Genomic DNA, 27,934 nt, shown 5'->3' on the forward strand with positions numbered 1-27,934 from the left:
TAGATTTTAATTTTCTTTATTAGAGTAAACTGTTACATTATAACTTAGCCAATATATTTATATATGCATATTGCATCTATAATTATCCTTCCACAACAGACACGGGAGTGGTTGCTGAGACAACAGTTCCTTTTTAGCAATACAAGGAAACTGCTCTCAAGGACTTATGGAGGCAATACTGGCTTGAGACTGTATGGGCCCAAATCAAGTCAAACAAATAAAGTCACTGGCTAAGAGCACCCTGTTTACTGCCCTAAGTGGAGGCACAGGAAAGAACACATGCTGCACCACCACCACCTTTATCACTGACACCATCTCGTTAACGGATCTTTTCCTTAAAGTCACCATACGTCTCAGGGCACATTTCCTATTAATTTGTTGGAAATGTTCACCATTTCCTTCACTTAAAGATAAAACCAAATGTGAGCCAGTAATGAGAATCAATTTTGCTGCATCTATATGCACACCCCCCCTTAGTACAGCAACATAAAAAAAAATCCCTCCATTCATAGAAAAGCTTCCTTTTGGCATAGTTTTCAGTAGTACTCCTAGTATCAGAAAATAAAACTGGAGTCTATCTGGTATGGAGTAACAAAGTTACTTTTTGAGAAATATCATCATTGGCCCCCCCCAGTCCTTACCACCTACATACAAATTAACATCTGAAAATACTTTGCATTCTATGATCTAACCAACAAGATCAAACAAGCATGTTTTTCTTTGTTTTGCTGTTCAGGCTCCCAGTTTCCTTTCCTGAACCCAAATTCCAATTATATAAAAATCAAAACTTTCCTAAGACAGTTCCTAATACTCTGTTGAGTCAAGATCTATATTAACTTTCCCACAATGTGTTGGAAATTAAAGGGAAGAATGACCTTAAACACCCTTTTCCCCTCAAAAATCAAAGTGGTGCACACTAAAGGGGAAAACATGCATAATAAAGGTAAAGAAGCTTAGTCAAAAGCAGAAGAGATTAACATGTAGCTTTAATGCAACACCATTTAGTAGCTTGACAAATGGAAAAGAATAGCACTTTTTCTGTGAATGGGAGAAACTGAGGAGCACATCTGTTGGACAGGAATTTGCACATTAATGAATCAGACAACTGGAGTGTAAAATAACTAAACATTGTTGCCTCTTGTTGAGCTGCTGTGCAAAGTGCTGCTGGTCATCCACGACAAAGCTGTCAGATACTGAAGGAGGAGGCCTCACCTTACTCTAGGAAAGGAGAGTGAGCCAGGAAGAGCCACTGTTTATAAAACACTTGTGTTAAGTAATAGGGAGTCTATGGGACAAGTCCTGAAAACTTCCTGGTTGTGTAGGGTGCACGAAGATGCCCATTGTAAAGAATCAAAATAGTGCAGGGTCAGCTTAAGTTTCCATAGCCCAGGCAGAAGAAAATGGCCAAACTCAACGAGAGGCACATATGTTCTGAAGGTACAGTTGCAAGTGCCATGGTCCCATACTTTTGCTTCAAGTAGACACCTGTAAACATGCTTTCAGGCCCTTACTAAACAAAGGTTTATTTGTACTGGACTTCATTGCTACATTTATGGCCGCTTTGACCTAGCAAGATAACACGAGATAGCATTGAACAGGCAGAAGAAATATTCTCTACTCTTCCACCTTTAAAAAAAAGGTGCCAGTCATGGAGTAGTCTACCAAATAAACTGACACCACCATTCCTTTTGAGAATTCTCCAGTCACCTCCTGCTGTTCCCAATAAGAACACTGTGGAGTGTCTACCTATTCAGTGCAAGGACAGTGAGTCAGTACATTTCAAGCTATTCTAAACAAGTAGAGCTAAAATATCAGCATCCAGCCCCCAACGTATTTCAGTAGAGTGGACATCATTACAAAGCACTAACTCTCTGGAGTAAATGCTCAGATAACCCTCACCTGCATTTTAATTCCTCCCCCCCACCCCCAAGAAAAGACCAGTAGTATACTAAGCCAAACTTGGCAAACTTTTTGTTTGAATTGGAACCCCCTACATTCAGTGTGCTTTAAGATGCAATTGTTGTATGAAGAACAAATAAAGATTTGAAAAAACTCAACGGTTATGTATACCAGGCGGCTCGTGCTACAAGTCCCCAACAACCCCCTCCTCTAGCCAAATCCTTTTTTAACAACTGCATTTAGTCTGAAATCAAATCTGAATCAGCTTGTCTGTTCTGACCACTACAATCTCTAAAGACATAAACAGAAACATGAGGGACTGACTATGCTCTGCTCCGTACTTGGACACTGCAGACACTGGAGTCTTCTTTTCTCTTTAAACCCTATATGTATTTGTATTATATAATCACTCAAGTTTAACACTGTGCTGAGCATATAATCATTTCCAGCAATGGAGGGCAAGCTGCACTCTGAAGAAACTGCATAGCAGCAGGGAAAAGCCTGGGATACGGGAAACAATATCAAGAGTGGAAGGAGAAATTGTTAAAAGCCCACACATACACACTCGCACACCCCAACAGCCCCAATGAGTAGTGCTCAAAGTCTAGAGAAACCACAAAAGGTGAGAGCCCAGACAACCAGCCTGGGAAGCCTGAATGCCTAAGTACCAATGGTAAGTCTCCCCACCTATTTATTCTCAGTGCCAACTATGGAATACTGGGAACTTAGCAGTAACCAAAGGCAACACAACACACATATTGTGGCCTGATCATGCTCCTTCCAACACAGAGTGGAAAAAGAAGGGCCTTTCTTGTGGCTCTGCTTTAATACAGCTTAATCAAACAGTATCTATTATGGTCTGGAAATTCTCCCCCAATCTCAAATCTCCAGAAGAGGTAGAATGAAAGAGTGGGAGAGAGAAATTAATGTTATCCACACAAATGACTTCACTTTAAACATGATTATCAATTTTAAGGGACATAGACACTTCAATGTTTTGGAATATCGAAGTTTATAAAAAAAAAACTATGTTATAAAAACTGCAATTTATCACCTAGCATTTTCTAAACTTTGCTGTTATTTTTCCAAGGATAGATTAATACATTAAATTAAGCCAAGGCTCTTGAAGATTGGCAATACTCTAACATTCTATTTTTTAAAAGTGTTTTAAAACCAAAACAAAACAAACCAAAAAAAAAAAAAAAAACACAACAAACCAAACCACCCAACAGGTTAGTTGCTTCATGTTACATCCAGAATCCATAGCCCATACATTAAATGCTTTCTTTCTACAGGAATGGTGTTCTTTTTTATCACAATTTCAATTAATTACTGCTAGATGCTCAAATTTTCATTGGATAGTAGTTGACTGGAATCTGTTGATAGTGAAGTCTTGAGGTTTTTCTGGGTTTCAACATATAAGGTGTATCCCAGGTCCTCTCCTAGGATCACATCGAGGGTAGGGGAAAAAGGGAATCACAGATCAAGTTCTTAAATTCTTTCAATCTCTTCGTGGCTTTCTGTTTCTGGGTGATCTGTTCAAAACTTCATCTTCCTGTTGGTTGAAAAGAATTTCATAAGAAATCCATTGTTATCATCAACAAATGCTTACTGAAATGCTTGCTAGTGTGGCTAAGACAGAGTTGCTATCCGTAAGGGTCATACAATCTGGCTAAGACGACAGGCCATATAATAATCTGAATACAAGACATACTTTCCTCCCAAGTCTGACTTTAACAAAAACTGACAGATGAGTAGTTGTGACCTGAAACACTTCTGTCAATGGCCAATTTTTATGAGGAATATTCAATATGTATTTATGGGTGGTTCACATTGGGACCAAAACTAGGAGGAGTCCACTGGGTCCATGCTTGAACAAAACCTTTCTAGATCGCTACATCCTGTGTCAGAATGCCCTCTCCATCATCAAGGACTTTAGTGGACACCTGGGACTAAAGAAGCATAAAAAGAACAAAGCAATCGAAGGACTTCACATGCCAAATACCAGACGCATAAGAGACAATGAAAAACTAGAAGTTTAAAGGGAAAGGTAATTGTTGACTAGGGTGATCAGTGAGGGTGTCATGGAAAAGATGAGAGTTCAGCCGTGTTTTGACATAAGAGTAGGATTTGGACAAGTTCATGGAGCAGTATTAGTATAAGCAGAGGTGTAAAACCAAGAGTGCTTATGGGACACTCAGGGGACATCTGTAGGATTGGATTTATCTGTGTTAGGCAGATAACCTAACATTATCACATTGGACAGAATTTCAGACTGAACGAAACCTTTAAATTTAGATTAGGGCAACTCTTTAAAATCTTAGGAAAACAAGGATTTATCTTTCATATCATTTATTGTGAAAATTAATTGTGGTATTTGTACTGTAACTGTACAATCTCAAAGCAGATAAAACGTGATCTCTTCCATAACCAGCCTAGTATTTGTATGACTCTAACAGTCTCTAAGTGCAACTTATGATATAACTGTAATTGTTTTAATATGAATTTAAAGAAATGAAAGCTGTGGTCATACCTCCAAACTGGCCTTTCCTTACCTCTGCTTTAGGTTTTCTATCTTCATCCTCTTGACTAACAGTACCTGCATCCTCTTCAGCATCACTTTTTTGCTTCTCTTCTATAAGAGAAGTTAAAGCAATTAAGACAACATTCTAAATAAAACAAATTCAGTAAACATTAAGCCAAGTGTTTGTTTTTGTTTTTTTGCTATGAGACTCTGCCTTGTGCCAGATGCTTGGAAAGACATAAGAAGTTAAAATCAGACACAGTCTCTGCCTTCATGGGGCTTATAGTTCAACAGAAGGTTGAGATAAAACAAATACAATAATATTACAGGGCAAATGTATTAGAGATTATAGAATAAAGGGGTGTTTGTGAAGAAGAGAACTCAGGGATGGGGACATTTGAGTCTTAAAAGAAGGAAAAACATTCAACAGGGAGGGAGAACATAACGAAGGCACGGAGGTGAGCAATGAGATGAGGGCAAAAAAGGACAGCGGGACCAGATTGTATAAGACCAGAAATGCTATATTTTTTGTGTGTTTTCCTTTGTAGCATGGCCAATATAGAAATGTTTGTATGACTTCACATGTATAATCAATATACTGCTTGTCTGGGAAAGAGAATTTGGGATTCAAATTCTGTAAAAATGAGTATTAAATAACAAAAATATATTAAAAAAAATTTAAGTCACAGACTAATAGCAGAAGTAGGAACAAGTTTAGAGGGAAAGAGTAAATTTGGTTTTAGACATGCTGAGGGGAAATCCATATAGAGTTATGAGCAAAAACTTCTGGCAAAATCAAGTTATTTGGCATTTGTTAGCCTTTGAATCCTGAGTTTCAACAGATAGTATTTAGCGCTACAGAATTGAATTATTTAATGTGTCCTCACCAATCTTCTCTTCAGTTTCTTCTTCTTCATCTCTCTTCTCCTTTTCCTCCTCTTTCTCCTCCTCCTCCTCCTCTTCCTTCACATCTGGTTGAGGAGCATCAGTCTTCTTATACTCTGCAGCATTGGGCTGTTTCTGAAACAAAAAAATCCTCACAAAATTGACTGAAGGTTAATGTAAATTAGGAAGGTACTTGTGAATTGGTGAGCCACACGAGGGTAGAAACCACAGAGCCCTTTTAGCTTTGTTATTTCTTCTAAATTGCCCAGGAGAACCCTGCTTTTATCTTTAAGTCAGTCACCAAATTTTACTATCTTCTCAAATAATTTTCTCCAAGGAAACCTATACCTTTCCAGAACAGCAGAAGAGGATCACAAGGAACAACGGCAAGGCCACAGTAAGGATATAGACCACCCAAAGCCATGGACGTTCCTCAGCTGCTTCAAGCATTTGCCCCATGACGCCAGGCTGGAATATAAACAGAAGGTGTTTCATTTAAATCTTGGCTAGAACCACACTTTATTACGTAGATAGTATGGTTTTCCCCTCTTCTTGACTAAAATGTCCTCACCTCTATCTCATAGCACTCATTAGGTCCTTCAAGACTCAGCTTAAGCACAGCCTTCTATATAAAGCTTTTTCTGATCCCCAACTGCATGTACCATCCACCTCCCCCAAACTACCTTGTACATATTTATTTTTTTAAAATGTGCTTCTTGTTTCTCAAAAGATTCTCCCTGAAGGCAGGGCTTTTTATCCTAGGCACTAAACATATTGCACAGCACATAGGAGGTTCTTAACAAATGCCTGTTCATTGAGACGTTCACCCAATTCTCCTGCTCTAATTCTACACTGTCTATATTCCTAAAAGAAAAGTCTCTATTAAAAGGATCCAGTGTGCAGCTTAAGCTTCTGACTTTTCAAAAGTGTAATTCACCAAGATGGGACAATCAAAAAGCAAACTATTACATCAATTTGGTTAATGGAAGTTCTAAAATTGAGCCTTAAGTTCTAGAAGATCCAGTTCAATTTCCCTTCATTTCCCTTTTCTTTTGGAACTTGTGCTTTTCTGCATGGGACAGTAAGGCTCAAATTTTCTAGTCCCTTTGAATATTTTAGTGAGTGAACCAAACAACACTTCAGTGAATTCTTGTGCCTTCTCAGAAGCACATCACCAACCTCTGCAGCCCCATCAGCAGCTTTCTTCAGACCCCATCCATCATTGGCCCAATCATCTGCAACTCCTCGGTCTGCACAAATAATAAAGTTGTCAAAAAAGATGTCGGAGGTCATGGACCATAGCTCCAGGCCCACAGCACTGAAAGGAGTCATTTTGAAAGGCTCTAGATCTTCAAAGAAATCTGGATTTGGAATCTTCCTGGGTTTCCAGATTCCCTATAAAGAAAATAACAAGGAATTAATACAAGCAAGATCCTGTTTCTACACTCCTTATAAAGATAACTAAGGCGCATGTATATAGCTGCAAACCATCTCTCATCATGAAAACAAAAATTTTAAGTCTTTCTAAAAAAGGAGCAAACAGATTCACAAAGACCAAGGGAAATTGCATTTAAGATCACTAGAACAGTAACTATTAGGTTAGGAGGTAATGGATTTTGGTCTATTTTTTATCTACCCCATTCAAATCACTTGAAATACACCTTGTAAAAAATTAAAGAACATAGGAAAGTTTAGCACTCAACACCTTCATAATCACCCATCTCTCAAAGGGAAATGCCTTCATTCTACAGTTTGAATGATAAGTCAACTAGTAGAAGTAGAAGTCAAGGTACTACTCTTTATTTCAGATCCTATCCATTAAATCATAATGGCCCTTAAAAGTGTTGAGATTTTTAATTTCCTTACTGAACGATTCCTGTCTTCTCAAATATTCCTACTCTCATCCTTCCAAAATCATTGTAAGCCTTTCTCTTTATGGACTGCAATGAAACCCTTTATTTAAAATAATCTCTCCTGCATAAGGAATGTGCAAACATGCATGTTTTTAGGATTCTAAAAAAATATTTTAGGACAATTAAAAGTCTTTTAAGTTAACAAAACATTACTATATGAGAATGAATTGAATAGATTTTATTTGCTAAAAGCTCAAAAGGTTTGTAACCTCTATTATCTAATAATATTGTTTAAATTCAGTTGTTAATTTTTAAGTAATTTAAGCAACTCTATACATAGCCTTGTTTGCTCCTCATATTGACCCTATGATGTATGCTGGGGTAGATATTTTCCTAATTTTAAGGCTAGGAGAGGTCATATGATTTGACGGTGAACAAATGATTAGCTAGGACAAGAGCCCAGAGCTCAGCTACAGGACTGAGGCACCACTGCCACCTTGTGGTTGCATTCCTAAACCAGAGGTTCTGGTTTCAATGGGAGAAAGGGACAAATCTGTAAACTGTAAATTATAAGGTGACATCATATTATAGCCTCCATTATTTAAGTTGATAACATTTAAAACCACTCAGCTATCTCTGCATTATCATAAAATCTGAACTTTGAATACTCTCAGAATCAATGGAAGAAATCAGGTAGCCACCTTCTCAACAAAATGACCACCCTCAAAGTCCCCAAAGACTCAAGAGATCAAACCAGCACCAGACACCAACCTGGTAGTTAGGATTGTCGATCATAGGTGCTTTCCATTTGCCCTTGTAATTGGGATTGTCGATGGTAGGTCTTTGCCAGACACCACAACCAGGAGCTGACTCACATTTTGGGTTTGCAATTTGGGGAGCTTCCCACTCTCCATCCATATCTTCATCCCTAGAGATAAAATTTTAGGATTTTAAATATATTCTGCTACATATGGAATATTCATTGCTTTTGTCTAAGATACTGTTTGTTTAAAAACAACCTAGCTTTGTAGTGCTACACCGTTTCAATAGTTTTAGTATTCTGCTATATAGTATATAATATTCTGCTAATGACAGATCCTTAATCCCAGCGAAATCTTAAAAATTCCTTTTTAAAAAAAGGAAAAAAAGGAAGGGGGTGGGGAGAAAGGCTTAGACCTACCAGTCCTCGGGCTTCTCTGCATCTGGGTCAGATACATATTCAGGCTCATCATCCAACCAGCCTTCAGGTTTTGTAGCATCCTCATCTGGAATCTTAGCAGGAGCAGACTCATCCCTTAAGAGTTGGAGGAAACGGATATGATAACCTTGTTAATTATTAGCACCACGCTCCACCAAATCTACTGATACCATTTATATAAGGTTTGCAAAGCATTTTCCTCACAACCCCCTAAATAAGGCACTCCAAGTATCATTATCCTCATTTTAAAGATGAGGAGAGCTGACTAAGGGACTGAGAGGTTAAGTGACCAGCCTACAATTACATTAAGTTATTGAGGGCAGTATCTGAACCCAGTTTTCTTGATTCTAAATCAAGCAATCCCTCCAGGACACCAAGTAGCATTTTAGCTCTACTCAAGATCATGGAAAGAATATGACAGGAGAGAATCAGGTATGTTCTATGTGAGCTATTCTGCCCTGGCCCCTCCTGGCTCACTCATAGTATTCCTTATTTTCTTAAGAACACTACGTTTGTATTATACTCCTTTGTGTACGGAGCCACCACCTTAGTTTTTAGGCATTCATCTCACCGCATCTGGTCTATTTCAATAGTATCCTTATTGGTCTCCCTGACTCAAGTCCCTTCTTAATCCAATCTTCTACACAGCTCCCAAAGTGACTTTCCTAAAGTATGCATTTGACCATGTCACTAACTCAAGAATTCCACCGACTTCCTATTGCTTCTGTTTGGTCCTTCACAATCTGGCCTCAATTTATCTTTTCAGTCTCACTATACGTAATACTCCACTCATCACAACACACTTCTGGGTCTAACCAAACTGCCTGTCTGTTCTTTACATACTAGTCCCCCATGCCTACCAAGTTCTTTGTCCTCACAGAATACCTAACTTCCTTCAAGATTTAACCCAGGCACTACCTTCTATGTGGAACCTTTCCTGATCCTGCCAAATTCAAGTATCCTCCGCATTCCTCAACAGCCTTGTATTCATACAGACTATACTTAATGTATGTACACACACTGGTACATAGAAATAACTTATAAATGCTTATAATTTGATATTATATTGCCCTTCTCTGAATGTATGCTCGTTTAGAGAATAACTCCTTTTTTGTATCTTTGCTTCCTCTGGCACCTAGAAGAGTACCCTGAACATCACAAATAAATGTTAAGTGACCCAAAGTACTGAGTGTGTGTGTGTATGTATGATATCTGTATATGTATGTATATACATCTCCATGTCCTTTATAAAGTTAATCAGAACAGATAAAAAAAAGCTTTATAGCTGTAATCTAGCTTTGCTTAGATATAGATGATTTGGCCACTTACCAAAAGCTAAAAACTTAAAAAAAAAAAGTAATTAAATCAGTACTAAAAGCAGGTAGTTTACAATTGTCTCTATACTGCTTTACACTTGAATTATTTAATATAAACATGAACCAGCCCCAGTACAGAAGAAAATAATATTAATTTAGGAGACCTGAGGGCTGGGGTCTATTCCTACTTTGCTACTCAGCCAGCTAAGTGACCTTCAATAATTATATCTTTCTGGGAGTCAGCTTCCCATTGTGCAAAATAGAGGTGTTCCAAGAGTTCTTAAAGATAAATTCCAACCATAGAATTCTTTTCTTAAAATTCTGAATTTACATAACAACAGCTCCCATTCTATATTCAAGTACTTACTATAATTAAGACTGACTACCCTAGCAGTAAAAAAAGCTCTTCAAGTCACTTAGCCCTCACTCACCAGTCATCTGGTTTGACAGCATCAGGATCTGGTATCTTGGGCCTCTCATCCCAGTCCTCAGGCTTCTGGTCATTTGGGTCCTCAATTTCCCGAGGAGGATTCACAGGAGGGGTCATATCATTCAGCAGGTTCCCACTATTCACAACTGTTTGATCAACTAATATTTCAAAGCTATTATCCGGATTCAAGACTATGAGGAAAAATTACAGGAAAATATTACAGAGTAAGAGGAATCTTGCCTATTCTAACACTGCTCCTTCCACCCTCTCCACTGCCCAAACATAACAGTCCTTAGAGCTACTGATTCCCTTCTAATACAGAAAGGCCTTATCACTCAAGCACTTATTAAACATTTATATTCCGTGCAAGACTGGATCAAAAGTGTTTATCCAACATAAGATCTGAAGGGAGAATGGAGGATGGCTTATATTATACCTCACTCACACCACTGACATAGCACAAACTGTTATTCCCCATGGCAAGACAAAAGAACTTTTAAGTCAATATAGCTGTAGGGGGCAAAGATACCTAAAGTTTTGACTGCATCGCTAATCTTAATTTTAAACGAAGTAATGAAAAAAAATCTGTTTTAAAACAGTGGGAAAATTATGTACTCTACACATGCATATTTCTATCACTTAAATAACCCCAATTTGCCATAACATTATTTGAGCAACAAAGAAAATAACAACTAAGAGAAATTAAGGTCAGTCTAAGGGATTAAGATAAACTAAGAATTAATCAATTAATTGATTAAGAAGTAAGATGGGGAAGCTAGGTGGCGAAGTGGATAGAGTGCCAGGCTTAGAGTCAGGAAGAATCATTTTCCTGAGTTCAAATCTGTCCTCAGATACTTACTAGCAGTGTGACCCTGGGCAAGTCACTTAACCCTGTTTGCTTCAGTTTCCTCATCTGTATAATGAGCTGGAGTAGGAAACCACTCCAGTATCTTTGCCAAGAAAACCCCAAATGGGATTACAAAAGAGTGAGACACAATTAAACATAAGGACTAAACAACAACAAAGGAATTAAGGCAGGTCATCCAGTGCTCTCTAGAAACATTCCTCTGTAAAACATTTGCTTTGGGACAGAAGTTTGCTCTTAAAATATTCAAGCTTAAATCTTGTCTGAACTTGCATTTTGAACTTTCAATGTTAAAAAAAATGACGACTGTTGTTTTATCTCTAAAAAATAGTGTCAATATAGACTTCTTTTACTAAACTAAAAAAAGTTCCCTTGCTTGGCAGCTCCCATCCAAATAAGAGAATTTCTGATACTCCCACTAGGCTCAGCCTCATGGCTATTACCTAATGTATACAGATGTGTTTTCTTATCAGTAAAGTAGGTCTTCAGATCTGTGTCTGGTCTTTTAGCATGCTTCTCCTCATAGATGCCCGACTTTGGGTTTTTATGCCGGAAGATGAAATGCAGTTTATAGTCCTCTCCACATTTATCTGGACCAAACATAATTGTGTAAGGGGTCTTGTCGTGGAACTGATCCTTTGGAGACAATAACAAATGAAAGATTACATTATGTTTCAAGTGCCTCTCCTAGCCTTTTTCCCCTTAATTTCCCCTAAATTAATTCTTTAACTCTCAATTTCTACTGAGTCAAAGATATAAAGAACAAGCCCAAATGGCCAATGGGTGAGTCTTTAAACACATTTCCAAAGGCATTTCCAACTGAAAGATGCAAAGTAATCAGAACTGATTTATATATGGAACTGTATGTAGCAAAATCAAGCTGTTCTAACTAGAAAGAGGTACAGAAAAACCCTTATGTATCCGTGTTAGCAAAGGGTCACCATTTCTTTACTCTTAATTCTTAAAACACTTGTTTCATGCAAAGAGGGCAGTCTTTTTTTTTTTTTTTTAATATTTATGAAGTAAGCATTCCCATGCGACGTAAAATATTTCCTATCCCTAGAGATTCTGGAGGGGAAAAAAACACAACAAAAAACTTTTCCATCTGGATACAGGAAATGAAAAATACCTACCAGATTCAATTCTGGGGTTCTTGAAAGCAGCTTCACATAGGCACCACCACATTCTATTCCATTTTGGAAATTCACCTCATACCTGATTTTAAACAGAAAATTTTTTTTGGAGGGAGGAAGGAGCTAACTTTAAAAATGGATTGTTTTGCCTCTCTGACTAATGTTAGCATTCTAGAAAAATTGTCACTCTTTTTACTGGCAGAAAGTGAATCAAAAACTAATACACTTCTGGTTACAGGGTGTGTGTCTAACAGCACAATCCCAACTCCACACCTCTGGAAGGGAAAGTCTCAAATATTACAAGTTCAGCAGACTTACAGGGACAAATTTTAAACACACAGAATTCCTAAGTAGAAAACCCACTCTAATTTTTAGTACTAATAAAACAATTTTGGAGAGGCATTGTGGCATGGAGGATGGAGGGTCAGCTGTGGTATAGTCAAGGCTTGGGGGTTCAAGTTCAATTCTGGTACCTCCAGTTGCTTAGCCACTCAATGCCCCAGGAAGCTAATATTAAGTCAGACACCAGATGCTCATTTATACCAGTAGAAGGGATTTCCTACACTAATAGTGTCACTTCAAAAGTAAAAAGCAACCCTTTACTATTCTGCATATTAGTCTTATTTTTATATCCCTCAAGCACTTATTTTAGTGCTCTTTATCAGACAATGACTGAAAAGCTCACATGTTCACTCAGTACTGGGGGGGAAGAGTAGTCTCATTTATATTTTATAGGTAAGGCCAATTAAGAGTTAAAATATGAAAGCCCAGAAGAATAAAATGAGCATTTCTAGGAAATAGTATAACTTTCAGATCAAAACTAAAAATATCACCCTCCCCACCCTGCACCTGCAACTTCAATCAAGCTAGTTTTCACTTACTGAACGATGAGGGGCTTAGTGTCAAATATAAAGGGCTTGCTCAGCCTCGCAGAGATGGCATGATGTTTGGCTCGTGATAGCAATACAAGCCCTTTATCTCCTGGAAGTTTAGATTCCTTCATTTCTTCCACTTCCCATTTACCTGCATAACAACACATGTATTCCTTGAATTTTAGGGCTCCCTAGTCCATATGTTATTTGTTCTGAATATTAGAATCTAAAGCACAAGGAAATTTTAGAGTTTATCTAGCCCAATCTAGTTTAGGAGACAGATGTGATGCAGGGCAGAGGACTGGCTTTAGAGTTAGGGGGTGGGGATGTCTGGGTTGAAATGTCTCTTCAGTTACTTGTCTCTGATAGGCAAGTCACATGACCTGGCCTCAGTTTCCTCATCTGTAAAACAGACAACTAGATTAGATGCCTTATAAGATCCCTTTCCAACTCTAAAACCTTTGAACCTTCTCATTTTACAGATGAGGTTGTAATACACTCTATTGGGAGAGCATAGATGTTTGACAAATTCTCTATACTGACATCACATGCTACAAATAAGGTTTGAGTTTTATGCTCTTAAACTATCAGAGGCTCGAATTACTACATATGGAAGACAGGAATATACTAAGGATTAAACTACTGCCTAAGAGATCAACTTCTTTGCCCACACCACTTGCCCTGCAAGCAAAAGTAAAGCAAAGCCAAGGAGTTATTTTTGCTAAGTCATAAATTTCCAATCTGTTAAGTTAGATGGAATTCTCACCATCATATTTGGCAATCTCATCATCAGTATCATCCTTCTTGGCTTTGGATAAAACCCATCTGCAGTAAAAACAAACCCAAACAAACATTAAGATACAGCTAGAAGTTTATCTTTGAAGATAATTTGTTACATATGCCAACAACACTACTAGTAAAGCAAAGTGCAGAAATTCACATTTCTACTATTCTCATTCTTAGAAATATTTTCTGACTCAGTAATCTCACTGCTAGAAATGTATTCTAAGGAGTTTAAAGTCCCTTATCAACCAAAATAATTCAAAGTAGAAACTTTTCCTGGTAGCAAAGATGTAGAAACAAAATATATTCCCATATACTGGGAAGTGGATAAACAAATTATGGTAATGCAGAAACAATAAGTATTAAAATTCAGAGACTCTTGGGGCAGATACATGAACTGATACTGAGTGAAGTAAGCAAAACCAAGACCACAACCAGTACCACTGACTACAACAATGTAATGGAAAGAAAGACCAACTAACCCCGGATTCAAAGATTTGAGAAAATCTTTCCTTTCCTGAACAGGTTGGGGGTTAACACTGTATAAATACCTGTATTTCCTCAACTACACACACAATCCTAAATTTAAAAGGTATAAAATAATCCTCATATCTTCTTATCAGGTGAGTTCACTATCTGGGTACTACAATAATACAACAAAGACCTAGGATAAATAGTCACTTCAAAATCAAAAAAATTAAAGGGAATCTTAATTTCAGGTTATTTTGCAAAATTCTGGATGATATAAAAAATCCAAGTTCCATATCACATCATTCTAACTTCAATGTATAGAATATTTGTTTCTTTTAAACATTTCCCCCCAATCATGCTTACCCGACCAGCATTCCCTTGTCAAAGGCATCCACAAAGTAAACCTCCCCTGTTGGAACTGGGGCTTTGTAGGTAACCTGAATTTAACAATAACAAAAGAAAAATCAATACTGAATCTTCAGTGATCTATTTGGGCGCCAAGTACCGCTTTCTCTGCTTGTTTCCAACCAACTCAAAATGTGGTTTGTTTTTTTTTTTTTAAAAAAGAATATTGGTATTTAAAAATAGGTCTGTAGTCTACTCTCTTAAAATTGGCCAGATTTTCCTTTTGGAAAGACAAAAGAGTATTTTTCTTTTCCAATCTGAACTTGTTTTGCATGATTTTTAAAAAAATAGATTATCAATAAATATTCTTGACTTGGAAATATAAAAATCTGTTTATCCTAATGCACTAATTACAGCAAAAGAAAAACGTGTAATGTTACATTTTCCAACCTTTGGTGATGGAGGTGGAAGAGTGGCACCATCTCCAGGCTTTGAGTCTTCTATTTCAATGCCATCTTCCAGGTCTTCTTCTACATCAATCACATCATCATCATCATCATCATCATCGTCATCTTCATCATGTCCATCATGTGCCTGAACCACTGTTCCAAGGAGTAGCAAAACCATAAACAACCACCATTTTGGTTCCATGGTCTGTCGAGGCAAACAGAGAGCCAAGAACATGACTTTAAATTTCTCTTGCACTTTATCTTCATGCAGAACCTTAGGGATCACCTAGGTCAACCCCTTTATGATATGAGAAAGCAGAGACTCTGCAGAGCAGAAAAAAATTATTTGCCTAAGGCCGCAGTCATGCAAAACTAGGTAGAAAATTCAACAAACACATGAAACAATTCTGCATACATACTACACAGATAAACATGTCTGTGCACATAGAAAAAAGAGGCCACAAAAACCTGAGAAATAATCAAAAGAAGCCTATTTCTGAAAGAGTAGCCTTTTATAAGACTTTCATCATAATGTATAAATCAAATTTAACCCATAACTAACTAGTCATTTTCTAAGAGATGGTCAAAATCCCCTCCCCTTACAATGCCATGGCAAATCATTTGGTTTTCCTAACTGGCAAACTTAGTCACACCAGATGCATGCTAAGTCACCAGTTCACTATTCTAGTTTTGGCTAGCTTATACTCTCCTTTAGTGCAGAAGATTTTTAAGAGGCTTTTGGCTTTTTCAAAACCTAAATGATTTTATATTTATTTCTAACTGTCTCTTGGATCTGGCACATTAGTGCATTAGTTATCCTTCCTGTTACTTGAAAAGTCTGACAAACCTAATCCTACTCCATTCTTTTTTAAAAGAGAATTTAAAAAGTTTGATTTTTTGTTACATTTGAGTTCTAAGCGGTTTGCCCCCTCCCAACTCCACACTAGAGAAGGCCAACATTTGACACAGATATATATATATATGTGAAACTATACAAAGTCCTACATATTAGTTTTATCTCTGAAGATGGAAAGCATCTTCCTTCATAGGTTTTGTATTTTTGAATATTCACATAACTCAAAAAAGCTTAGTCATTTCCATTAACTCTTCAAACAACACTGCTGTTACTGTTTACTCTTGGTTCTGCTCATTTTGCTCTTCGGTACTTCATGCAAGTCTTTCCACGTTTTCCTAAAATCAAGTGGCTTACAGCACACTAGTATTCCATCACAATCATATACCACAACATATTATACCACTGTCCAATTGATGGATATCCCCTCAATTTTCAGCTTCTTGCCACCCAACAAAGAGAGCTGCTTTGAATATTTTAAAACATATATAGGTTCTTTTCCTTTTTCCTTGGTCGCCTTGGTAAACAGACCTACAGTGGGATTGCTGGGTCAAAGAATAAACAGTTTTATAACTCTGTGGACACAATTCTAGATTACTCTTCAAAATGATCAGGTCAGTTCATAGCTCCAACAGAGTATTAGCATCCCAATTTTTCCATGTTCCCTCCAACATTTGTCATTTCCTCCTTCTATCATTTTAGCAATCTGATAGATATGAGATGGTATCTCAAAGTATCAATGATTTAAAGCATTTTCACACATGACTTATATGTAGCTTTGATTTCTTCCAAAAACTGCCTGATCATATCCTTTGACCATTTATCAATTGGGGAATGACTCATATTCTTAAAATTTGACAAAATTCTCTGTATATCTGAAATACGTGGCCTCTATCTGAGACACCATCTATAAAAACTTCCCCTTAATTTTTTGCTTTCTAATTTCAGATGCATTGGTTTTACTTGTACTAAAACTTTTCAACGTAATCTAAATTATTCATTTTATATTTCAGTGCTCCTATCTCTTGTTTATTCAAAAATTCTTCTCCTTATCCATTTTGATTTTTATCTTGGTAAATGGGGTAAGATATTGGTCTATACCTAGTTTCTGTCAGACTAATATCCAGTTTTCCTAACAATTTTTTACCAGTGAATTCTTATCCTGAAAGCTTAAATTTCTGCATTTAACACATTGATTACAATAATTTAGTACTGTGTATTGGATACCTACTCTATTCCACTGATCCATCTTTCTACTTCTTAGCTAGTACCAGATATTTTGATAATTACTGCTTTATAATATAGTTTAAGATCAAGAATCGCTAAACCTCCTTTCTTCATACAAACTTCTAGGTCAGGAGCTGTCTGCCTGTTTCAGAATCCTATGTGTGCTTTATACCATGTACTATGGGTTTTCAAATGTTTGTTGAAAGAACTTATTGCAGATAATAAACAACAAGCTAATTTCTTAAAACCGAAGGCTTCAAGGTTTAAAATCTAAAGCAGCAAGGAGGCCCTGTCTAGGCAACAAAGGACTTCATTCCATTCACTCCACACTACCCCAAGGCTAAAAAGGGAAAGGCTGTTTGAGGATATGCCAAAGAGCCAATTATAAACTCTTCCAAGTGCTGAGAAGAGTCCCACCCAGAACTAGTTGGTTCCCTTATCTGCTCTGCTAAACTGGGCACCTCTATGATCTTGAGCTTATCAATCTATCTCCCTACCTCAGTTTCCCCCTCTATAAATGAGAGGGGTTGACTAGATGATCTCTAGGGTCCCTTCCAGCTCTGACATTCTATGATCCCTTTTCTCTGAGAAAAACAAAATACAAACTAAAAGCCAAAATTGTGTGTACTGACTACTATACCCAATGCCTATTCAGAAATCAATCACCCATTCCCTCCCAGGAAACACAACTTCCAGGACCCTCCATGCTTACAGGGAAGTGGCTTGCAAGAAACTTCCAGTCCTGCTGCCCATACTGCCTCAAGAGTGCCTCTTCAGCTGTTCATCCTCTTGGACCCAAGTTTAGCAAAAGATTATTTTAATGATTTTTCCCCTAGCTATCAAGTGTGAGGTATTCTCAACCCAGACATCTTGAAATAGTATCTTCAGTATAATTTTTTGACAGTGATTTAAAAAAAAAAAATCTCATTATATGCAATTTTAAATATTTTTGCAAGTAACCTACTATAACAGGATACAGCTAGTAGCTCTTAATAAATTTCCACTTCCTCTAGGAGTATTAAAGATAGATGACAAAAGGGGAAACCTGGGAAAGACCTTAACTTAAAAAGGTCATGGCCTCCTACTGCATCTGGGGCCATCTCCAGTGGTCCTGATCTCTATCTTGCCACTGGATCCAGAGGAGAAAATAAGGCTAGTGACTGTGCATAGCCCTCCCTCACTTAAATCCAATTCACTTGCATGTTATGCCATCACCTCCCTGATATCATGGTCCTCTTTGAGAAGGACAACCAACCAACAAGAATTAAGAAACGCTCGTTTTTTTGGTTACTGCTTTTTGTTTTTCTTTAAATAAGTCATCCAAGAGATTAATTTCTAATTTCCAGAGGACAGCTAATCCAATTTTTTTTATACAACAAAGTCTCAGTACGACAAAACATTTCTGTCTGTTGGAATTTCTTATATTACAAATCTCCAATCCAACCAATCCAGTTTCCTTTATACCACATGAACTGTTTTAAAAGACAAACATCTGAGTTAAAGAAAACAGATTTGTCAGCTCTGTAAGGTACAGTTCAAATCACTAGCCTCACAGTCAATGTCTTGTTCAAAGTACCATTTACCAAAAACCCATTTCCATATTAGCTTTCAAAGAACTTAACGAAAAAGCTTGTATTTTGATGTAGTCAAACTTCTTAATCAAGAGAACAAGAGTCGTTTTCCTTTCAAGGTACGTTTCATCTTCTCCAGTAAAAGCATGCCAATCTATCTACAACAGCAGATACGTGCGCTTACCAGGCACAACGCCCTAGATGAATTTATAATCTGAATGGGGATGGAAGCATGAGAAGCAAGAGTGTGTTCCCCTGTTGCTTTCTAGTCTCACTGACCAGAAGCCAGATTCAAAAATGGGGCTTAGATTCAAGTCCTCAAAGGCAGTGGAGCTCGCTGGGCATCCTTTCTCATGTTCATCTAGATTTAAAGACTAATCCTCTGGGGCTGTGGAACAATCTCTGAACTTTGGCTTAAAATGCCTAGAATATTAAAAAGGAGTCAAGTCAATTAGCCTTGGTCAAAATATGCCACTTAATTTTGGTTTCCATGGCTAAGCACATTTTTCTAAAACCAGTTTTCCAGACAGTCCTCAATTATAATGGCTAAAGACATAAATGCAAGTAAAGGAAATACAAAAAGTGAAAAACATTAAGTCCGCACAGAACTGTCCCCAGGTCACAAATAAGTTTTAGCCTGACTGGCTTACCTCTCCTACTTCAGGCTCATCACTTTAAGGTGACCCTGGATTCTTGAAGGGTAGGCCAACATCGCATAGCTCTGGCAGGTACTATCAACAAGTTGGCTAAAATATAATAAATTTTTTGGCATGGCAAATTTTAAAAGACACCTAAACAAATTCTCAGACTACTGCTTCTCCATAACTAAGCAGACAGGTTGCATGCGTTACTCCGGCCTAACCCTCTGGTGATAAGCCTCTGTACTTAGCTAAGCTAGTTCCTGGATAACATACTGTCCACTGTTAGGCCCATATTTAACCTGCCAAATCGTGTGCTCACTCCACTGACACAGTCCTCCAACATTCTGTTATCCCTCATCTCTTGCAGCATGAGGAGGCACTGGGACTTTAATTAAAGTTTGTATATCAGACTATTCTATATATATTACACAAAGTTGCTGAATCGAAAAATTCCTCTACGCACTTTCCAAGTGCCTGCTTTCTAACTAGATGTTTACATAAAGCTGGTTTAAAGTTGGATGCACTTTTACTAAGCTACCTTGGACTCCTAGGTCTTATTGTAGTGGATAAGCTAGGAGAAGTGGATTTAAAGTTATCTTTCAACTCTGACTCCCAAATCTAAAGTTGTATTCACCAGTTATAAGCCCATTATGGTAATAGTTCACATCTTTACATCTACATGTGAGTTACAAAGACAGCCTAAATAATTATAAAAATAGCCAACCATTCTATCCTCACAACAGCTTTGTCCTATTCATAGCATTATCTTCCATTTGATAGATAAGGGAAAATATGGGGAGGGGAGGAGGGGGGAGCATCCCTGTTGTCTTCACAGGGTTATCTGAGGTAGAATTTGAGCTTAGGTCTCATCTGATTCCAAGTCCAACATTCTTTCCACAGTACTTTGCTGCTTTCTGATGTTTATGTGCATGTTTCAGACTACAATGAAATATTAATTAGTGAAGTCCTACATATTCTACCACTGTCTACACAGTCAAAATAATCACTATGGTTTGTCAGACCTGTTTTGAGCAGGTTATTGCAGTCAGTTCAGTCAAAGACGTTCAAAAACTTTGTCAGTTGTTTGTGACCCAATACATATTTTCCAAAAAGAAAATATTATATTGGGTGATTAAGTTTCCCAGGTCAGCACACAAATGTCTATTTAGTTCATAATGAACTTAAAGCAAAAGAGAAAAACAACAAAAGTGATTTAGTTAAACTGAATACCAATTTGTCAACAACTTCAAAACATCCCTAAACTCATCCGGAAACACCCAGCCCAAGGAGGTATCCTAATTAATTACCTAAGACAACAAATTTCCAAGTATCTAGAAAACTTTCAATAAGGGCTGCCCACTAATTTCGACTGAACTTCTCTTCAACCATTTTCAATTAAACACATAGTTATTTATGAAGCACCCACTTAAGACAGGAGAGGGAAGGGGTCCATAGGAAAAGGTACAGACAAAAATGATATAACATTACTGCTGTGCTCTCAAGGAGTTTAGAACCAGAGAAATAAGACATTTTTACTCTTAGTGGGAAAACATAGCTCAGGAAAACGAATAAGAGACATTAAAGACTTGTAGACTGCAAGAAGCCTCAGACTTCTATATGATATCATCTTCAAGCAGATAATTGGTAGGCACTGGACATAGTGAGCACCAAATAATACCACAAAGAACAAAATAGATTATATATTAACGGACAGGAAAAGACTTGATAATTATGTGGGAGTTATCCCTGAGGCAGCTATGTACAGTCAGTCCACTGGCTTAGTCAGAGCTAAAATCAGAATTAAAAACAAAAACAAAAAGGGGGAGGGGGGAAGTCAACTTAACCTTGAACTATTTAAAAATGAAAATAAAATTTTTTTTTGAGACAACAAAAATGACATTGACACTGACTATAATGCTTTTATCAAGAAGTTTAACTGCCACAAGGACACCAAAATAGCCCAGAAAGTGCCTTAGTCAGCAGACATCTGACAACCTGCCAAATAGAGAAAGATGGCTGATAAAAGTTAGAATAAAAGTGTGTATGTACATGTAGGACAATTAGTGCAAAGTCACAGAGGTGGGTGAGTGAGTGCCTTGTAAATAGCAAAGTAGCCAGTGTGACTGTACTACAATGCACTCCATGCCCATGGAGTGAAAATGTCCAATAAAGTTGCAAAGATGGGTTTAAGGTCACATTTTGAAGGACTTTCAATGCCTAATAGGATTTTAGATTTGATCCTTGAAGTTAAAGGAGAGAACTTGAGTTTACTTAATAGGGAGACTTTTACTTTGTAAAATCTTATGAAATGATGTCAGGAGATTAAGGGTGGGTTGTCTTCATAAAACAGAGAAATAGTTGAGGATTTAAAAAGAAAGCTTGGCAAGATACCCCAAGTAATATCCCAAGGACATTCAGGGATGAAAATGGAAGAAAAATGGCAAGGAATTATACACAGACACACACACATAAAAACAAATTGTTTCATTTATCAAGGACAGTGGAATCACCACTTTGCCCCTAACATAACCATTCTGGGCTAGAGACAGAAATGGCACTAAAAATGGCAGTATAAAAGTATAAAAATAACAGAACTGGGAAAAGCAGCCAGAATGAACCAACTATATAAAAAGTGGCTTTCTGCTAAAGACAACTAAATTGAGAAACCAATATACAAGATATCAAGATACAGAAAAAATATGGCTTATATCCCAAGGCCATTTCAAACCACCATGTAAAAATTCAAGACTGGTTGGAGTTCTGGGAAGGAAAAGATGGCTGAGTGTGGATGTATGAGGTTGGTACCTGGGCATTTTAATTCCAAAACTAGAAAATACTTTATCTTATACAAGCCTTCTTCCACCTCTTATTCAGGAAATTGTCAACCTAGTAGTACAAGATTAGATAAGCAATTTGGTTGATGGTGATATCCTTGAAAGGAAATATTCAAACCTAGAAAATCATGCCAAAGGCACTTAAAACAACACTGATGACCCACCAATCTTCTCTTCTCTCTAGGGAGAAAAAAAGGGCAAGTTCTCAAAAATTCTAATACAATTTATGCTACTAAAAAGTCACCCCCCCAATACATTCCAAAAAGGCACCTCGGAAGCTCAGAAATGACTTAGTGACCTAATGGTGACTTTTAAAAAATGTTAAGTTAACAACAAACTGATTTTTAAAAAATCTTGGTTCTCTAAACCATAAGTGTCAAATACAAGAGCCTTAACAACTCAGAGTACACTTGGAACCAGATCAAAATGCAACTGGAAAAGTTAACAAAACACAGATAATGTTAATGTGATTTTTCTAAGTCAATTTGTAAAAATCTTTACATATGATTTAGGGGCCCCATTTCTACTTGTGCTTGAAAATCTGAGCTAGATTAGATACAACACAGCCTTTTGTCCACCAGAAGCAAGATTTTTTTCCATCACTGACTAATCAAACATAATTAGGTACTCAATCAGAAGAGGACCTTTGTCTTCTGGAAGCTTAAAGTTTAAAATAACAGATATAGAAAGATACTTGCAGAAATGCTAACTATAGTTCACTGATAGTTGCAGGAGAGTTCAGTACCTGCTTCTTAAGAAACATCACTGTTTAGTAAATGGAAGGCCATTTGGTTCAGGTAGAGGCTGACAACTACTAGCCTTGTGAGCATGGACAAGTGCACTTAACTTTGGACCTCAATTTTCTCATCTATAAAATGAGGACAGTACTACTATTACTCATCTCATAGGATTTCTGTTAAGCTTATATATTAGCACATTGCAAATTATGAAACATCGCACAAATGTCAATAAATTATTAAATGGCAGTTTCTCTAATTTATAAGGATTTAGTTTTCACCAAAAGTAAAAAGTATTCTTCAACAGCTTTTACATTTAATTTTGATCCTCAAATAATTCTAAAGAGAATATAAGAGAATTAAATATTATAACTAGAAGTCTAACTCACTCATTTTAGAAATGAAGAAATTGAGGCCCACAAAATGGAAATGACCTGTTCTCAAGGTTACAGTGAAACTAACTAGCTAGCTCTAGAAACTCAGTTTTCTGTCTCCAAGTCTGGTCCTCTTTCCACTATACCAAAACTTCCTCATAGGACCTACAAGTATAAAAACAAATCTCTCCAAAGTTGTTAGTCCGTATCATTTTTGGTCCTTGCTGAAAGGATAAATAGGTTAATAGTAAACATACCTTTCTGTGTAATTAAGAATCGGACCCAAGGTGAAGATATTTCTCAAAAGCTTAACAATCTTTCTTCAGGGCTCAAAAAAAAAAAAAAAAAAAAAAGCCAACACTTAATGACGGAAAAAAACAAAAAGAAAGAAGTATTCCATATGCACCAAAATGGTTATAGCAGCACTTTTTGTGAGTGTAGAAAGTTGCTAACAAAGTAGACGACCATCAACCAGGGAATGGCTAAACTGTGGCAAGTAGATGTAACGGAATATTACTCTGCTGCAAGAAATGATGACTATGATGATGCAGAAACATGGAAAGATTTACATTAAGTGATGCAGAGTGAACGGAGAAGAAAACAGTGACAAAAATATAAATGGAAAGAACCCCCCCCTCCAAAGTGAATGTTGCCAAATTATAAAGAACAAAGTCCAAAGTAAAGATTGAGATATCCCCAAACCTTTGTAGAGGGGGGAGGTCCAAGGGTGTGGTGCTTCAGATTCTTTTGATGTATTTGTTAATTTTGTCAATCCTCCCCCCCTCTCAAAATAGTTATATAGAATGACCTGTTAAAGGATACTAGGGAAAATTCTGGTGATGTAAAAAATAAAACTCAGAAAACATCAATAAAATTTCTATTTTAAAAATAAGGGGGAAAAAGTGATTCATAAAAGAAAAGGCAGAGAGTCCGAAGATGCAGTCTTGAATCTCAGTTCTGACACTTAGCTTGGACACCTTGGGTAAATCACTCCCCTTGTTCTGGGCCTCTGTTCACTCCACTGGAAATCAAGAAGATTGAATCCTGTCCCCACCCCAATCACTTGGGTCCTTTCCACTTCTCAGATTCTGTGACATCTTTCCAGTCTTTCCTACCACCCATCAAATGCAACAATAATTTCCACTACTCTTTATTTCCTTTTTATTGGCCTTTACTAATAACAGAAGACCCAGCTGTTCATTCTTCACAACTGCATTTGTGGAATAGTAATGCTAAATATCCAAGCCTGATTTCTTTAAAAACAGCTCTTCACACATACAAAATTTAAACTTACTGAAAGAATTACCTGAATTGTCATTCTAGACATTTTATTATTTCAACTCAGTATTATTCAGTTTTCAATACAGTGTACTGGATCACATACATGTTTATGTGTTTTTATTCTTTTCTAAAGATACTGACATATCTTAAGAGTCATTTAGTTTATATTTATACTGGACCATTTTATGCTTTTCAAAACATTTTTGGAGCTATCATCTAGTTTAAATTCCCTGTCCTCTCCTACAGAAGAAACTGAGGCCCAGATTAAATTGCATTAAGGGAGAATAAGTAAGCTAGTAACCTAAAACCCTGCAATTTGAAATCTGGTACACATAAGCGCCATTCATTACTCAGCCCTAGTGTTAGCTACCACTTTACCTACCAAAATTGCCTCATTTTGGGGGCAAATGCACTGCCTAATGTTACTTAACAAAGTAGCAGCAAGGATTTTTTTTTTCCCAGAACCACTTAACCCAGTGGGCCTTGTAAGATTATCACTCAGCAGTTTAATGCTAGTTATCAAAAACAAGTCTGGTCTCCACATTCTGACACCAAGGATCTGTTTACTGTGATAAAGGCACTTACAGTAGATACAACTTGCATATTAATAAAATCAGAATACTCAGATCCCCCAACGTCTTTAAAAGAAAAAAGCCCTGTCTACAAGTCTCAAATTTAACTTATTACACGTACTTATGCCAATGAGTCACACAACTCACTTTACTTCTAGTTTTAAGATTTTTTTTTAACTGAAGCTTCTTTATAATTCATTCACCTACTACATTAGGTTGTACAAGATGAGAAGTGCCATGTAATTTACAACTAGAGCCAAAGAAATCCAAAGAAAAGCCACCTCAATCCACGGCTCAAGAAAGATCCACTTTATATTTGGTAACAAATCATCACAATAGTGCCTCACTTAAAAGAAATCCAACAAAGCTTGACTCCAAAGCAATATTCAAAACCACACAAAAATCTAATTCAAAATTAAAAGTATTTGGAGTTCTCCTTCCAGCATAGTTCTTTCTTCTCCCATATTGTAGACACATGACAAAGTATTCCCTTCCAATTGTCCCTTAGTGGAAGGAGTGACATCTACACCAACTCCAAGTTTATTTTTTCTTCATCAGCATAAATGCCTTTGCTTATGGTAAACAGCTGAATTTCCATCCCTTCTCCCCAACATCTCAAATGGGATATTTTTAAAACGCTTAGCACAGTGCCTGACACATAGCAGGTGCTCAATAGATGCTTGTTCCCTTCCCCAAAAATATTAAGCACCTACTAATACAGAGCAATAGTATGTGATAAATTATATATATAGAAGACATCGTGCCTATCCTCTAAAAATCTATTAGAAAAATACGACACCAATACGGCTTTTCAACACAATATCATCTAAGAACCTTGAAGAATTACAAAGCAAAATACCACGTGAGGTCTGTGGAGAATGGGATTATCAAGGAAGGCTTCCAGGAGGAGGTAACATTTAAACTGAGTTTTAAAAAACGGATAGGCTTTCAAAAGATTTTGAGAGAGAAAGAGGGACAACTTCAACAAAGGCATAAAGTTGAGTGTACTATGTATAAGCTCAGGAACACAAAGTTGTCCAGTTTGGCTGGATCTGAACATGTTAGAGAATAAGTCTGGGAAGGTAGATGGAGTGATTCCAGCCTTGGAGTCTTGAATACCACGAATATTTGTGGAAGTTTACTCAGTAGGCAGTAGGGAGCCACTTAAAAGATCTTTTGGTTACAAGTGTGGCATGACCAGATTCATCTTCAAAGATCATTTTGGAATTGGAACGAAGGATTGAAAAGGGCCGAGAGTTCAAGAACGGGTTCCAGAGAACCTAGTCACTGATTGACTCCAAATTTGAATCAATTCAACAAACATTTATTAAACACCTACCAGCAAAAGGGCTGCTGCCCTCAGGGAGGACTAGGTAGATAGTGGTGACACAAACCGGTAGTCAGGAAGTTGTTTTGACAAAAATATAACTGATTTGTTTTTGGACACGTGGAGTTCTAGGCCTCTGTAAGATATCCAGATGAAGATATTCCTTAGGAATTTGGAGATGTGTCTGGAGCTATAAATTAAGGAATTACCTGAACAGGATTAGAAGCTTGGAGAGTGGTATTGCCAAGGGAGAGTTTGTAGAGGGGAAGTCTAAGGACAGAAAGTCCCATGGGGAGCACCCACATCATAATGGGACTGGAAGATAAAGAATTTAAAGAAGAGAATATAATGACTGAGAGAAACTCAGAGAATATTACTTCTAGTGCTGTGTCAGGGCTTAAGGGGCCTAGAGAATGGTGTGGGCTTAAAGAGCACCAAAAAAAGAGAAGAATTAGGTTCTATGCAGCTTTGCCAATTATATGGCTGTGTGACCTTGGGCAAGTTGCTTCCCTTCTCTGGGCCACTAAAACAGGGGTATTGGACCTGGAAAGGTATCCTTTCAGAGATTAAGATTACAAAAACTCTTTGGAATACCTATGATTCTCTAAAAATAAATGAATTGTTACATATAGATGGATATATACCTAACCCTAGGAACAAGTTTCTCGGCCTGTCTTCTAGCAATTTCTTTCCCAACAAGTTACCTAACCCCATGATTGAGATCCTCTTTCCCACCCTGGCCCCACTGCGGGATCGTTGGTTTCCCAATACCCCAGCCACCTCGTGCCCGAGAGAATTTGGCTTCTTCGTCCGGTACGTTCCCGGGCTCCTGCTCGTCTGGGGGAAGATGGCTTCTCTCTCCCCCGCGCCGCCCCAGGCCTCTGTCTCTCCCCAGAGGCCTTCCCACTCGGGCTAGGCCAGGCCGCACACCGCCCGCCGAGGGATGAGCGGACAGGCAAGGGGTACGCGGACCTCTGAGGTGCCTGGGCCGCCGCCCGCTGCGGCGAGCCCGGCCCGGAGGTCACGCCCCCCTCCGGTCTCCGGCCCCGCTGACCTCCCGCCCGGCCTCCCTCCGCAGGCCGCTCAGATCCCACACATTTCCGCACGGTCCCGGCTCGCGGCTCCATCCTGCTCAGCCTCTAGTTAGCCCCGGTCCCCTGCCCCAGACCGCGTCACTCCCACCAGTTCCCCGGCCCCCAGGGCCTCAGGCCTCTTCCCCCACCGCTCATCCCGGCCAGCCTAAGCCAGCCCTCCTCCGCCCCTGACGTGAAGCCGACCTCCCAGGCCCAAGCGGTCCCCGTCCCCAGCACTAGGGCAGCTGCGTCCACCTCACCTCGTGCTTCGCGGCCGGCGCCGGCGCCACTTCCCACCCCCTCGCCCCACGCCCAGCACCTCGGATGCTGCAGCGGATCGGCCCGAAGCGAACGTCACGTGCCTCAGGGCTAGGAAGACGCCGAGCGAGCCCCACCGCGCGCGGCTCCCGGCCCAGGCTCC

General features: G+C 38.1%; 1 protein-coding gene across 2 annotated transcripts; it reads right to left on the reverse strand.

The window, feature by feature from the left end:
• Positions 1 to 27,934, reverse strand: CANX (calnexin). Of its 2 annotated transcripts, XM_036752285.1 has the most exons (16): positions 27,774 to 27,927; positions 23,518 to 23,588; positions 15,025 to 15,228; positions 14,593 to 14,666; positions 13,742 to 13,800; positions 12,985 to 13,126; positions 12,104 to 12,185; positions 11,414 to 11,606; positions 10,107 to 10,296; positions 8,342 to 8,455; positions 7,933 to 8,089; positions 6,488 to 6,703; positions 5,657 to 5,776; positions 5,311 to 5,443; positions 4,455 to 4,534; positions 1 to 3,454 (listed from the first exon to the last, which is right to left on the reverse strand). In XM_036752285.1, the coding sequence occupies exons 3-16, from the start codon at positions 15,223 to 15,225 to the stop codon at positions 3,401 to 3,403; spliced, it is 1,815 nt and encodes a 604-aa protein (XP_036608180.1). In that variant the 5' UTR covers positions 15,226 to 15,228; positions 23,518 to 23,588; positions 27,774 to 27,927; the 3' UTR covers positions 1 to 3,400. The 2 variants fall into 2 exon arrangements, with proteins under 2 accessions (XP_036608180.1, XP_036608179.1); XM_036752284.1 differs by lacking the exon at positions 23,518 to 23,588 and having other exon boundaries at positions 27,774 to 27,934.

Source organism: Trichosurus vulpecula, chromosome 3, assembly GCF_011100635.1.
Source record: "Trichosurus vulpecula isolate mTriVul1 chromosome 3, mTriVul1.pri, whole genome shotgun sequence".
Classification (NCBI taxonomy): Eukaryota; Metazoa; Chordata; class Mammalia; order Diprotodontia; family Phalangeridae; genus Trichosurus; species Trichosurus vulpecula.